The sequence below is a fragment of the Scomber japonicus genome, chromosome 21 (genome assembly GCF_027409825.1).
Source record: "Scomber japonicus isolate fScoJap1 chromosome 21, fScoJap1.pri, whole genome shotgun sequence".
Classification (NCBI taxonomy): domain Eukaryota; kingdom Metazoa; phylum Chordata; class Actinopteri; order Scombriformes; family Scombridae; genus Scomber; species Scomber japonicus.
The window spans coordinates 18,285,665-18,300,426 of record NC_070598.1 but is presented as its reverse complement, the minus strand read 5'-3'; the positions used below and the strand labels follow the sequence as shown (position 1 = coordinate 18,300,426).

At 38.5% G+C, this 14,762-nt stretch overlaps 1 protein-coding gene across 2 annotated transcripts; it reads left to right on the top strand.

Moving 5' to 3' along the window:
- Positions 1-5,633: 5,633 nt before the first annotated feature.
- On the top strand, positions 5,634-12,027 carry LOC128382449 (crystallin J1B-like). 2 transcript variants are annotated; one of them, XM_053342438.1, is made up of 10 exons: positions 5,634-5,676; positions 6,227-6,293; positions 6,864-7,043; positions 7,789-7,887; positions 8,495-8,587; positions 8,676-8,832; positions 8,955-9,070; positions 9,929-10,006; positions 10,338-10,477; positions 11,589-12,027. In XM_053342438.1, exons 2-10 carry the CDS (start codon positions 6,227-6,229, stop codon positions 11,691-11,693), a joined length of 1,035 nt encoding a protein of 344 aa, XP_053198413.1. In that variant the 5' UTR covers positions 5,634-5,676; the 3' UTR covers positions 11,694-12,027. The 2 variants fall into 2 exon arrangements, with proteins under 2 accessions (XP_053198413.1, XP_053198412.1); XM_053342437.1 differs by having other exon boundaries at positions 5,640-5,676; positions 6,224-6,293.
- The last annotated feature ends 2,735 nt before the right edge of the window (positions 12,028-14,762 follow it).

Here is a 14,762-nt window from a genome sequence, read left to right as displayed (position 1 = left end):
CCTGCAATACAATTTAGACTGGCGCACATATTTATGCATCCCTGTTGGGCTGAGCAAAAAGCAATAGGCTATATAAAGACTGTAAAGTAAATACACAGTATAAACATCTGAATCAGGATGTTCAAAAAAGCAGTAGTAGTTTAAGTGGCAGAATAACAGGAAGATATAATAAAAGTGGAGCATTTTAAATTTGTTGCATGACATAACAAAGAGAGGAATGTGACAGTATGAGAAATCCAATATGTGAAAACAAATACAACCCTCTATATAGTACAGGGTGTGCAGAAATGTGCTGGTAATCACATTAACAGTACTATATTTGGGCTGCTCTTACAGTGCTGCATGAAATGATGGAGGAGAAGAAGAAGAAGAAGTGCACATCTTCCGGATTAGTTTCACTTTGCAGATAGAAATGAGAATCACAGACGTAAAGATTGGAAGAGGAAGGAACCCTAAAGAATAAAACTGCTACTATATGCAAAATGATGTATGTCTATGAATCACACTGAACACATTCATATACAATGACTGAACAGGCAGGCCTGTGCAAACAATGTCCAAGATAAGTCTCCAGCATGAGCAGTTTTGCTCTCACTCTGTGTGTATCTCACTTCTTCATCTCCTCTCTTCATATTTGTGCAGAAGATTTGGAAGAATGTCAACACTCCTACTCTTTTGTTTATCCGCATTGTATTCAGATGGAGAGTGATCAGGGAACGGAGGGAGCTTGTGCGGTTCGGTTTTGGGTGTCCAGCTTTGTCTTCCACTCGGTGCACACTGGATGCCATGGCTAGCATAGTGCAGATGACAGGAGAGGTGGCCTGTGTCCGGATGCTGGCGTACCTCTCAACACCCTTCTCTTGTTTCAGTTTCCTCTCCCAGACTGGAAGGACAGTCATGCAGCCAGACAATTATCAGCATTCCCATGATTAATGCTGTGCAGGGGCTAAGAGGAAGCACACACACACACATATGATTGTAGCATAACATGTGTTACTTTATTAAAGATGCTTTATAGTACATTTTCAGTGCCAGAACCATTAACACACACTGTGTACATGAGTTGTTAATGGATAACATACATATGAGATATTGCAGTGCACTATTCAAATAGTATGAAAACAGACTTATACTTGTGATTACCTTTCATCAATGCACAGATGAATGACTCGTCTATTTCTAGGTTATTTCACCTGGACTATGACCAGGATTAGAAGGTAATGACTAACTGTGTCAGCTTCCAAGAATCAGCATGATTATGTCTGGGCACATATGGCAGATGTGATCTTACTGCCAGGATTTTTTTTTCACTGTCAGAACACATGAAGTGCTTCAGCAATCAAGTAGAAACTAATATATATCCACTGAGTGTGTGGTGATGAGCAAAAAAACAAGATGATGGAACGAGACAAAAAATGTTAATGTTTATTAATGATGTAAAGAACAAAATATAAGTTACTTTCTTGGTTTGGGGTTTAAAGATTCTTAATAGAAGATACAGATTTCTGTCTGTCTATGTATTTACTCTCTTATATTACTCCCTTTTCTCTCCTAGGGGTTTAGCCTCTTCAGTTCTAGGCCAAAAAACTGTTTTTGTCCTACTTCCATTTATGTGCCTCTTTCAAAGTCTCTTCGTAGCTTCAAATGTAGATGTATTCACCATAACCCTTTTTTTAAAATAACCATGAAGGAATATTCCATTGAAATATATTCTACAAGATATAAGAATGATTAGATATGTACATGTATTTTGGTTTGCATAGACAATCATGCAGGTATCAAACTCTGTGAGATGTTTGGTTAAAACTGACAGCAACTATAGAGTTCCAACAGCACTGTAATATATTTTCTGCCAATGATACAACTGGTTATCTGCAACACCAAACATCTACTAGCATACTGGTTAATTTTGCATGTAAAGACCAGATCTGATGTTATGTTGATTGAGATACACAAATCACTTTGTGTGCAAACCTCACTGAACTATGGGCAAAACGCCAGCGTTCCACTGAGGTTGATATGATTAAAAGATCTGTAATATCTAGTCATATTTAAAAAGGATTATGCTAGTAGCTCTATGAGACTGCAGTTAGGCACAGCGGGCAACATGCTAATAATAACAATGCTGACATGTTTAGCAGATAATCTTTTTTTTGTTTGTTATCTTGGTTTAGCATTATAAGCATACTAGCATTCACTACTTAGCACTACTGTACATACATAGCACAGCTGAGGCTGATGGGAATGCCATTAGTTTAGCAAGTATTTGGTCATAAATTAAAGTATTGGACAAATTTGACGTTTGACCTGATGATGGTGCTAAAGGAAAGGTCAGAGGCTCTGCATTGTTATTACAGTACATCCTGTCAGGGAGCAGGAATGTCTACACTAAATTCCAGAGCAATCCATTCACTTCTGTTGTTGAGACACTTTTACTAAACCAAAAATGTTGACCTCATGGTGGCACTACAAGAAAAGTCAAGAGATCATCAAAGTGGTTCAGATACATTCTCTAAGGACCACAAATGTTTCTACAAAATTTCATGGTTATTAATCCAATAGTTGTTGATATTTTAGTCTGGAACAAAGTGGTGAATCCACTGACCGGACTAATTGCTGCCAGGCTAATTAGTAAGTGCTACACTTTGATCAGGCTGGAGCCTAATAGAGAAAAAGAAATGACTCAACATGAATAAAGATCATGCAGGTTTCCATTAAAGTGTTAGAGTGTAGCTTGTAAGTGGATCCACAGCATTGTGTCCAGGTCAGCATACCTTCAACATGTTGTTACTTTGCAAGTTTTGGCATCAAATGACGGAGTGGCATCCCCTCCGCCCCCTACTATCCTGCCAGATGATCAAAGCCCCCAAAGCTCAGCATCTCCCAAACATGCGGGCACTGCCACGCTGCCCGCTCACTATCAATATCTTCTTGCTCTCCTGCCAGGCTGTAATTTAAAGAGCTTCACCCTGCTCATTGTGTCACTTGATCTGGTGACAGTGGCTGATCTATTTGTGCAGCTCTTTTATCCCCTCTGTGAAGGGCATGTTATCTCTCTGCCAAAGAAAGCAAATGCTCTCCATTTCCTGCAGATTTTCTCTATGAAATGCCTTTTGTACTTTTGAATTAATGCATTTACATAAATTTGAATGTTATGTAATTGTTTTTAATTCAATTAACTTCATTTGAACTCATGCATACTTTCCATTTTTTATTAACCTTTTACTTAAGTAAACTAAGTGTTTCTTACAAATATTCCTTAGGTTCTTGGTACTTTACTCCATTACTGCAAGTCTGCACTTAAAGGAGAGTAAATGTCTTCAGTTTTCTCCCAAAATGACGCCCACAATCATAACCAGAGGTAATAGTGAAGGCGACTATAGCAGCTTTGGTTCATTGTTTTCTAACTGGTATTGATTGCGTGACCCTACCCTTAGCACTCTATTTTGCTGGTTTAGGAGGCCAGAAGAGAAATCAATGGGCTGGGATACCCATGAGAGGCCCGGGATAAGTGAAGCCTGGCCAGGCCTCGCAGCGTTTCATCAGAGTTGGAACACTGGCGGAGATCAGCTGGGGAACCGTCAGGGATGGAGGCAATGGAGTGGAAGGTTCAAATAGAGAAAGAGAGATAGAGAGAGAGAGAGAGAGAGAGAGAGAGAGAGAGAGAGAGAGAGTGCATGATGAAATCACAAATGATGAAGAGAGTCTTTGAAAGCTATTTCAACATAATTTGCCCTACGGTATTGCAGCAGAGTTCATTAAGTGCAGAATACCCAATAAATGAGGTGTTTAACCTTTGAGGAATAAAAGAAAAAAACATTAATAGCGTTATTAAAAACCATCTTGACTTTGGACACATGAGATCACACGCAGTAACAGTCCAGACCCAGGCTCAGAGGGCTGGCGTCATCTCAGTGTTACATCTTCCCAGAGGGCTTCAAAATTCCAGCAAAGCAGAACTGACAGTGTCTCCAACAGCATTTTGATTCTCCAGCACAGTCAGGAGAAAATACAACTATAACACGCAGGGCTGCATCAATAGACATGTTCCCTACTGTATCCTTTTAATATTTACTGTTGTAAATAAAGATGACACTGCAGCAGCTTACTGTATTCAATTAGGGATTATGCCAAGCACCACAAACATGCATTAGGTAAGCAGAATAGTATTATTGCATAAAGAAATCCCTGAGGTTAGTTTGAAGACCTAAGAACATTTGCTCAAGTCTTGTACTTAAGTGCAATTTTAAGGCACTTGTACTTTACTTGATATTTCATTTTATGCTACTTGATACTTCTACTACATATTTGATGGCTTTTATTTACATAAAATAACATAATTATATAATTATAAACTACACTGCATTGTTAAAAATTAAACCAATGTTTCCTCAACTTTCTGGTTTGTGACCTGAATGGAATTATACCCTTATATTACTGTTTTAAGATTATGTTATACTGCCTTTATTAAAACATTGTAAGACTCTGTGCTTTCTACTTCCCGTGTGAAAATGTTCCCAACACATACCATCAAAGGTGAGCTGTGGGATTGAGCCACTGTAACTTTACTGCTCATTAGACAGAGACAGAGAGGGAGAGTCCAAGGAGGAGAGGCAGATAAGGATTCAGCCCTCAACTCTTAATTCTCAGCAGAGACAGAAAACAACTCCCTAGAGATACAATTCATTAATTAAAAATAACTATAACGCAAGCGGCTGTATGAACAATTACTGAGACTGAACTTCATGCAGTGTCTCTTCAGGCTAGCAAATCTACATTTGGAAAATATTTCTGATGTCCAGTACCAAGAAAGCAATATTTCTCCTCTTGATTTCCCCTCTAATGGGTTTAAATAAATAACAGTTTCAGGCCCAAAGAGGTCAAACTCTCTATCATTTCACAATAATGAAAATATTAAAGAAAAGTTCTGAAAAAATCATCCAAATTTACCCTACCCAACCTTTCATCTCAACACCCCTTAGATTTATCTTGTGATTTTTACAAAGCAGTGCCAACTAGCTCCACCTAGAGCCATAAACTGCTACTTATACTTTGACTAGTTTGACTAGAGTATGTACTTACTTAAATATGTTAAATATATCAGCGTGATTTTCTGCAAACAAGTCATTTTACTTTGGTACTTTAAGTACATTTAGCTGGCAGTACTTTTAATTTTTGGGGAGATTTTAAATGCAGAACTTTTACTTATAATGGAGTATTTTTATATTTTTATATTGTGGTATCCTTCCACCACTGGAACACACCAATGCATCGCCTGACAAGCCAATAATCCAGTGTTTTTATTGATGATGACCTCAAGCACAATGCCACATTATAAATGTTTTTTTTAAAAGCATCTAATGACAACATTAACTGAGTCATGAACAACCAATTACCCTTTATACATGTATACAACTTCCTTTCTGTTGACTACGGATGCTTGATTGTTACAGTCAAGCTCTATAAACCTTACCTCACAACTATTGTCTGGTGTGTTAACCCCCATCTCAACCCCTCTTGTGTCTCCTAACTGTTTTTCTTGAGTCACCATTGCTGTTTGCTTATCAGTGGGCTGGTAGGACCCTCCCCTTGTTAGAAAACTAACACACAACATCCTGTGACACATAGAGGAGTGACACATAGAGGAGTGACACAAGGTGACGAGGAGGCTCTGAGGTAAAAATAAACAAGTTTGTCTTTGTTTCTGACATAAAATGCAGTTCAGCACTTTATTAATTGAAAAAGTATTAATATTCTGAGTATATATCAATAAATAACAACAAAATAACCAAATGTGCTCTGTCTAATAGGTAATACTAATAATTATCTAATCTGCATACCAGTTCTAATGTAATCAAATTGTTGTTGCATCCTTTACATGGTTACTTTAAAACTAAGTAAATAACATTAGCTATAAGAGGACAAGCTTGAATGAGATTTGCATTAAAAAAAACAAGATGCTGCTTTTACATGTTGCATTTGGACATGATGACTGAAGTTTTTACCAGTTTAAATCTAGATGAAATCTTAAAATGTGAACATATTTTAGTCAGACTACATTTCAATTTCCCCCTAAGAATAGTAGCAGTATCTCTGTTTCATTTCATGACAGGAAATTCAATTCAGGCACATGTCTTTTTTTACAGTTATGTTTTACTACAGGATAAAACTTGTATAATATTTCAGCTCATTCGTTTATACTCGTTTCTATCTGTAATGAAAGCAGATGGCCTTGAGTGTGGCAGACAGAGCCATTGGGGCCATTATCGGGGCAGCAGTGGCAGATGCAGCAGGTAAGATAAACTGTGTGTGATACTGATGCTGGGACTCTTTAATTACTGCAGCAGCGTTTTCCATCCTGGACACCACATCCAAACCAAGTTAATTGGTCTACTGCATGTTCTGATGCTTTCCAGAAGGTTTCTGTTATTTCATAATGTACATATAAGTTCAATTATTTTCTATCATAGATATGAGTGTTACACAATATGCATTTCTTGAGAGTCGCACAGAAGCTTATCAGTAGCATTATCTATTTGCAACATCTGTATATGCTGATTAAGCATAGGGGTGGTTCCTTAACTTGTGTAAGTCGTGTTGACTTCAAGGTTATGAAAGCTCAGTTTGAGCATCAGCATAACTCAGCTTACATGGATTTTTGCTTTCATCAGTTGTTGCTTGGTTTCTGTTTAAAATCAGCATTTGTTTTCTCCAATATAACAACCATCAACCTCTCTTTGAATGTCATCTATTCTCACCAGACTGTATATACAATATGTCATGTCAGCCACATAACAAACAAAACTATTGAATGTTCCACTGGTTCTTTCCCCCCCCTGTGTTTGTGTTTTGCACCCATACAGCCCAGCCCATGCACTGGATCTACAACCCAGAGAGGCTGAAAGAAGTTCTCTCTGATCTGGAGCCCTCTCCGGAGTTTCGGCCTCAGTCAGCAAATCCTTTCTACCGCAGGGAGACGGGCGAGCAGACCTGCTATGGGGACCAGGCGTATGTCCTGCTGGAGTCACTGAGTCAGTGTGGAGGTACTGAAATTCACCCAGACACAGTCAGCAACTATCTGTCATTATGTTAACAAGACATACTCAGTGCCTGCAGAGTGTCAGATGTAACATTATTTAATCACACATATTATTGTACATAACAAATGCTACCATGCTATAATTACTCAAGAGAAAGGACACCATAGTCAAGATTGTGATATCACTAATGGTTCTGTAGTTTTCTGAAGAGGCTTTCTTTCAAGATTTCAAGATACCACATATTTGTAGATTTTTTTCTCTCTCATTTTGGAAGTGACTTTTACAACAGCCTTTTCTTTATTGCATCACCTGCCACTGCAAGAAAGATAGCTTTAGATCTTTTTTTTCACTGAATGACTTCAGTTCTCTTGCTGTTTTGTGCTTTAAAGCGATGAAGAATTCCTGCTAAATCTGATGTAAAATTAGCATACCAAACCTTCATGGCCCGACTTGTTTGCAGCAATAATAATCAAGTCTTAAAATTATGGCTCTGATGAGTTTTTGATGTTAAAAATGGAAAGAATGTGAAAGTAGAAGGTCACTTGCCTTTTAACTGCATACTTTATATAACATATGTAACATCGATCTGCTTAACAGTGAGCAAACAATAAAACAGTAGTCAGTCTCATAAAGACAAATTAAAAAAACATATGGGGAAAAAGTTACATGCATTGCTCTTCCAGTTGTAAAAGCAACTGAAACGTAACATGATGGTTCTCTTAAGCTACATTTTGTCATGTGTGGGCAGATGTTGATGTGCAAGACTTGACCCGCCGCTTCTACAAGTTCTTTGGCCCGGGGACTGTGTACGACCTGCCTCTCAATGATCCTTACCGGAAGAAAGGAGGTATGTGTTTAGTTCAGCTGTAGTTCATCTAACCAAATAACAAGTCATGACTGTGATATCCAGCTAACCACATTAATCATCAGCTCAACAGCCCAAAAGGATGTGAGAGTCTCTGTCACTGTCTGATAACATTTTGCATAATGTTTTTCCTACCATCTGATGGGGAATTCCCTCCCCATGAAAATATTCCATACTGTCAGACTTCCCTGTTTTTGCTGCTTTTTACTGTTGGGACATCATGTAAATGCTGTGCTGCTATAAATCTCCATTACAGCACAGAGCACCCTTGGGTACATTAAAGTGCAGACTGCGGTTGCCAGCCTCTTTATGTCTTGTTTGTAATGAATATAATAAGAGCTGTGTCATCACCATTGGCAGTGATAGGCCTCCTGACTGAAAAGACAAAGAAAAGAGCTCCACCTACAGAAACTTAAACAGTATCAACAGAGTCAAGTAAAGACACAATATTCATGAGCCAGTTGTATGCGACAACACAGGACAGAAATACCTCAAAATGAACTGCCAAAATATTGAAAATGGTCATTCTGAATATCACTTTAAAATTGGTTCACTCGTGTCAAATCATGACATTGTTTTAATTTGTTAGGCCCCAAAGCCATCCTCCCCATTGATGGTCCATGGAGGAACGGGAGCCTGAAAGCTTTCATGAGAAATGTGGATGCTGGTGAAGAAGAGACTGGTAAAGATTACAGATCATAAATAAATGAAAACCTCTCCTGGCTGATGTTTTGGAGTTGTTGTAATATATGTGTTTGTGTGTGTTTGAGGCTGTGATGTGGACTGTCAGATGGACGGCGTGACCAAGCTGGCTCCGGTGGTGGCCATGTATGCCGGACGACCTGAAATGCTGGAGAAAGTGGAAGCAGCCATGCGGGTCACCCAGAATAATGACATGTGTGTGGCTGTGACATTGGCTGCAGCAAGGTAAGATACTTTCAATACTTTCAAGGAAGATGGTGGAAATATAACAAGTCATAAATAAGTCATAAAATAATGTTAAGAGGTAACCCTTGTCTGTATGTCTGACTTTGTATGTGTGATGTTAGGTTTTTGGAGCATTTCATTTTAAATGGTACAGACCCCAATGCTATGGATGCAGTTCTGGCTCAGCTGAATGACCCGAAGAGACAGAACCCTCAGGATCTGGACAGGGCTGTCATTGGTAAAGCTCAATAAAATCATTAATTTTAACATTTAGTGAAACCGTTTGAAAATACACTAATTCACCCTTCTTATTGAGATTAAGATGAGAAGATTGATATCACTGTAATATCTGAACATCAAATATGAAGCTGGAGCCTGGAAGTAATTGGCTTAACTTAGCATAAAGATTGAAACAGGGAAACACGCCACAGGAAATAGTTCTGTCCAAAGCTCAAAAAAGTGCACTTATCAGCCCATCTTATGTTTCAGTTGATGTAATGAGCCTTGGAAGTACTGGTAATTCAATTTTTTCTACCTTTGGACAGAACCAAGCTAGCTCTTTCCTCTTGCTTTGAGTCTTAATGCTAAGTAGAACCACTCCAGGCTCTCATTCCAAACTTATGAAGACATAAGATTGGCACTGACCTAACTCACCGCAAGAAAACAAATGGGTATATTCCCCCAAATGTAAAATCTGTGAGCTAACAAGACATTTTTCAGGCAGATGCACTTTACTGTTTATTCTATCAGGGTGGATTTGATGGGATATCTGCTGTGCAGTATTGCTTGACGGTGCAATAAGAGGCAACTGCTTTTTATTTTGCTGATTATTCTGCTCTTATCTTTCTTTAAAACATAGAGGGAGGGGTGTATTTGTTCTTGTAGTTTATATGAAATCTGATAAAGATCCTTTTAAAAACGCAAAAAAGGTACCCTGTGGTTCTGTCCCTAAAAATAAAGATACAACAATTTCCAAAAAAGATAAAAAGAATACATAATGTATGTCATGGAAAAAAGGCAGAGACAGGCAAAATGGGCTTCAATGTTTATACATTAAACAATACTTTTTATCTCTCTTCCTCTATCTCTTCTAAAGCGCATATCCACCAGGTGAAGGACAACCTAGCCAAGACAACCCAACAGCTTGTACCTGCTGTGTTCACAAACACATGAGGTAAGCCAGTCGGTAGCAGCAGGATCCAGGTCTGTTGACTTGGCATGGCTTGCATACCCTTCCTGACAGTATATCCGTTAGTAGGTCTTCCAGCCTTTGATCTCCTGACTAATGGTCTCCCTCCGCCTTCCTTTTCATTTCCCCCATCCCGCTGAGTTGAGTGTCTCAGGTTTTATAGGACAGAAAGGTTAAGAAGGTTAATGTACACATGAGAGTTCTGCTTAAGTGTCTTTTATAACTGTAAAATCTGAGGCTAATGACAAAGTAAAGCAAATTATGGTGTTTTTCGTAAAACATTTACGTCTTAATCTGTTATTAACTCTGTCTCCAGCTTTGCCCGGTGCGTTCCAGGGAGCGCTTCATGTAGTCCTGACACAGAATCAGTTGGATGAAGGTGTCAGGACCACCATGCGCTGCGGGGGATGCACCGCCAGTCGAGCCTCCTTTGTTGGAGCCTGTTTTGGGGCACAGGTACTGTAAGAATGTGGCTGTCAGGCTTAGAAAATGATTAGTCACTTCAGCAGGAGTAGGTTTATATTTCAAACTGATCTTGAATATATTTTTTAAAGAGGATCATTAATTTAAAAACACTTGAGTGTCTTAGTCTGTAAAAAAGATACTCAATCTTGCTGTCTCAACACATCATCACCAATGACAACATGACGAGCCAATATCAGGAAAATATATTAACCATGTTTTCTTCATACATCAATGCCACCATTTGTAAATGAAGAAATAGACTCCACTGCTTCCTTGCCAAGAGAGAAGACCTTCTCATCTTACTTTCAGCAAGAAAGTGAATAAGCATGTCTCATAAAATGTTATCCTTTTAAGCTACTGATGTTACGATGACATTTATTAGAAAGTGGTTGGTCTGCTTTTCAACATTCCTGGACTAGTTGCAAAGGTCAAAACCTGAAAGGTGTCTTGATAAATGGCAGTTGTGTTAAATGTTATTGGCACAACAGTTGGTTGTTGAGTGTGAAGACAGCACTAATGGACCAGAAAGGTGAAGCCAATTAAAACACTGACCTGTCTAGGGTGTCAATTCAGGCACGACAAACAATTATAGATTTGTAAAGTTTCAGTTCATCTAGAAACACAGTGAAATACAACACTGCCACTCTTTAAGGTATTCATTCCTGGTAACATTATCCAACTTAATCTTTTTAATGTCTTTACCTTATTATACACTAACATACTCTCTGTTGCAACTCACAGCTGACAATTTATGGAGAGGTATGATTTGTAAAGTAGCATCCAAATAAAGGGGAGAGTTGCTTGCCAAGTGGTAATAATGGTTTACTTTCACTGTTTAAATGTAAAATGTAAAACACAGATTACTGGTAACAACATTAATTGGAGAATATTAGTTTAACACTGGTTTATGCTGCCAAACTAGTGTTTTAGGTTTTTCAGTATCTACTGTACCAGAGAGACAGCAGGTCATGAATATATTCGCTACGCATATTGTCGTCAGTAATTGTGGAACTCTTTTTGATGAGTTTGACAGTGACCTTGGATATTGTGCAAGCTTTTTGCCTCCTGGATGTTTTTAGCTGTCATCTTGATGTGTTTTCAGATCGGCCTCCAGGGAATCCCAGAGTCTTGGAGGGCGAGGACATTCAGATATCCTCTGCTGTTGGAGCTTGCCGAAAATGTGGTCCAAAAAAGTCAACAGATGTAGTTCAGCTTTGAATTTGCCCTGTTTTTATCACCCGCTGAGTATTTATAGAGTGTGGATAATTACCTTTCAATGCTAATTTTTGAAGACTTTCTACACTTGCAGATGTGCTTTGACATGACAGTCCATGACAGTTGCATTCAAAAGTCTTGTACTGAGTGAAACTTGAATCCCTTTGCTCTGTTAAAGCTGCATTATGTAAGAAGGTGAAAGTCAGTGCAAAGTATTTATGCTGTGTTGAGGACATGAAACACATTGGTCCACAGCAACTGCATTTAAAAAAACAAGAGCAACCAATAAAGAACTCAAATGTCACCAACATGTCTGTATCATTCTATTATCTAGATATAATGGCAATTCGAGGGTATCTAACTTCCATATTGTGGCATATTTCCAAGTGAAACAGGTATACAGGTGGGATGTCATGTTGGGAGGAATATGATTTGAATCTTACAGTAGCTGAGCGCTGCTAAAAATTAAAGATTTATTGATGGTTGGATGTCATGATAATATTGGTTGAAACTGGTTTGTTCAAGCCTACGTAAGCACACGTCATATTTTAGTTTTATAGGAAGTAGACATGATTGGATTTTGATATAATAATACAAATTATTGTATTTTTTAATATATTTTTGGCCTATATTGATAAATAAATGTAGAATGATTTTAAAGGGTTTAAAGCATTTTTCATTTCACATTTAATTCAAGTTCTTAACTGTAAAGTGGACAGCTCAGATTTATTAATGTCAAGAAACATGCCTTGCCTTGATGAGAAAGTGATTTTGCTGAGGTTAAGTTTCGCCGGTCTTCAGTCTTTTTATTCTCTGGAGCACATTCTCTTATTGTGAAGTGAAAGAGCAGATACACACAGATTTACTACTGGAACCAGATACTGCAACCTATTCCTCCCTCAAAGGAGCTGTTCTGCCTTCCTAGAAGTGCTGACTTTCATATTCACGTGTTTAAAGCACCCGCCCCAACAATTCTGTAAGTTAGCCAAGCATAAAGCATAACCAAAGCCTTAATATCTTTGACATAGTGCGGTTATAAAAAATGCAGTGTAGGCTACTATTGGAGTCCATTAGTTTTTTGTTGTTGTTTTTTTTTTTGTTGCTTACTAGCTTCTTAAAAAATGATTCAAATCTGAAACATGCCATGGTTAATATTGTAAATCAATACCATTATGTTAACTGGTATTACATGTCATCTTGGCTGCGCAGTAAGAAATAACATTAGTCATTCTGATGGGGAAAACCCACAGCAGTTCCAGTCGTGCAGCCTTAACGCAACGCAGGAACAAATGTCTGGATGAGAAAACCTTGGAGCCATCGTTTAGCTGAGGAGAGAGGTTGTGGCTGACGGTTCATTGGTAGCCTACAGAAAGGAAGTCATTTGATTTCTCTCTCTGCCTGACTTCCTCCCACACAGCAGGTAGCAGGCTCTGTCTGGCATAATTACATCCAGACCTGAAGACTGTTTTTGTTTTTCCGAAACTGCCAAAGTCCACTTCCTCAAGACATTTTTTTTAGAAACAAAAGGAGAGTTGCATAAGAGTATGATGTTGAAACATAGTCAATATCAATACACAGTAACACATAGTTTTTGAACTTGACAAGTCTAACAGTATTTACTGCAGCTTTATGAGATAATATCTTTATAGTCTGCACTTCACAGGCACTATGGAGATTTTAGAATTGATCTGCGTACATCAAACGTGCATCATGGCAAATCACTCTAAGGAAGATAGTCTAAAGAATCTCTTCCTGTGCCCCATGGAGTCAAGCCATGACTGCTCCCAAAAAACAGTCAAACATAAAACTGCATGAGTAATGGTCCATCATTAAAATGTAACAGTTGTCAGTTATTTAAAAAATATACTGTCCCTCATGAATGGGAAAGTATGTCCAAACTTTTGACTGGTACTTTATATAAATAAATCATTGGTTAGGCTATGCTGTCTATAGGCTACAGACAGTGGTCAGTGAGGGGTCACAAGCAAAGGGTCACCCTTTAAGGGTGTGAGGTCAGGAGTTCATTTTCCAGGATATCCATGATGATCATTATTGGGTTCAGCTGCTGTTGCATTTATAAGCTACTTAGTTTGAATGTGGTTTAGACCGCAGTGGTAAGGACTATGAGCTATTATATATACATATCTGTGAGTAAGTAGCCTTGTAACCTATTCATGACACTAGGTGACCTTTTAAGTCTTTTTTTGAACCTCTTCGAAAGCTGAAGATAGCGCCCCCACAGGTACACGGGTGGTGCCTTCACTGTCATTTTCAAGTTTCTAACGTGTAAATATGAATACATGTGGCTTGGTTGTGGAAAAATTGCGTATCCATTTCCAACTGGCACCTCTGCATAAATTTGCAATGTATTGTATTTATAGCCTATAAAATGGTGTAATTTCCCTAACTTTGACAAACACTACAACACATAAAAATAAGAGAGATGAAATGTTGCCATAACATTCAGCTGTCAGCAGTTTTTCCCCTCTCTCTCTCTCTCTCTTCTCTCTCTCTCTCTCTCTCTCTCTCTCTCTCGCTGTTGATTAAGGTCACAGGACATTTAGATTATCCCACTTATTTACTTCTTCTCTTCTTGGCTGAAACGCCCATCGTAATGTGATCGCAACATTTCCGCATGATATGAACGCAACAAAAGATGAGCGACAGTGAAGTGGAATGGCGAAGCAAGAGAGTTATCTCCGTCGCTCGGCAGAGTAACCTAAGGGTTAACGTGATAAACAAGGGGCAAAATATTACGGACGGTGTTTTTCCTATTGGGGGAAAGTCTAATTAATAATACCTTATCATACAACATTGAACTGTATAGGTTGTCACACATTATGTAGAGTTAAAGCCTTAGTTTCCGTCGTACAAGCCTAGTTGGATGTCACCAGCCGTTTGCAGGCCAGTCGACCCAAATGAACTGTCACCTAACCACACTTTGTATTGTGTAGGTATAATTGCTATTCGTTGTTCAATAAAAAGCCATTTAACATTCAACTTGTAATGTTAACCTTTCCGTCTAACGTCGTCGTGTGTCGTATCGTGTCGTCTGCTGCGG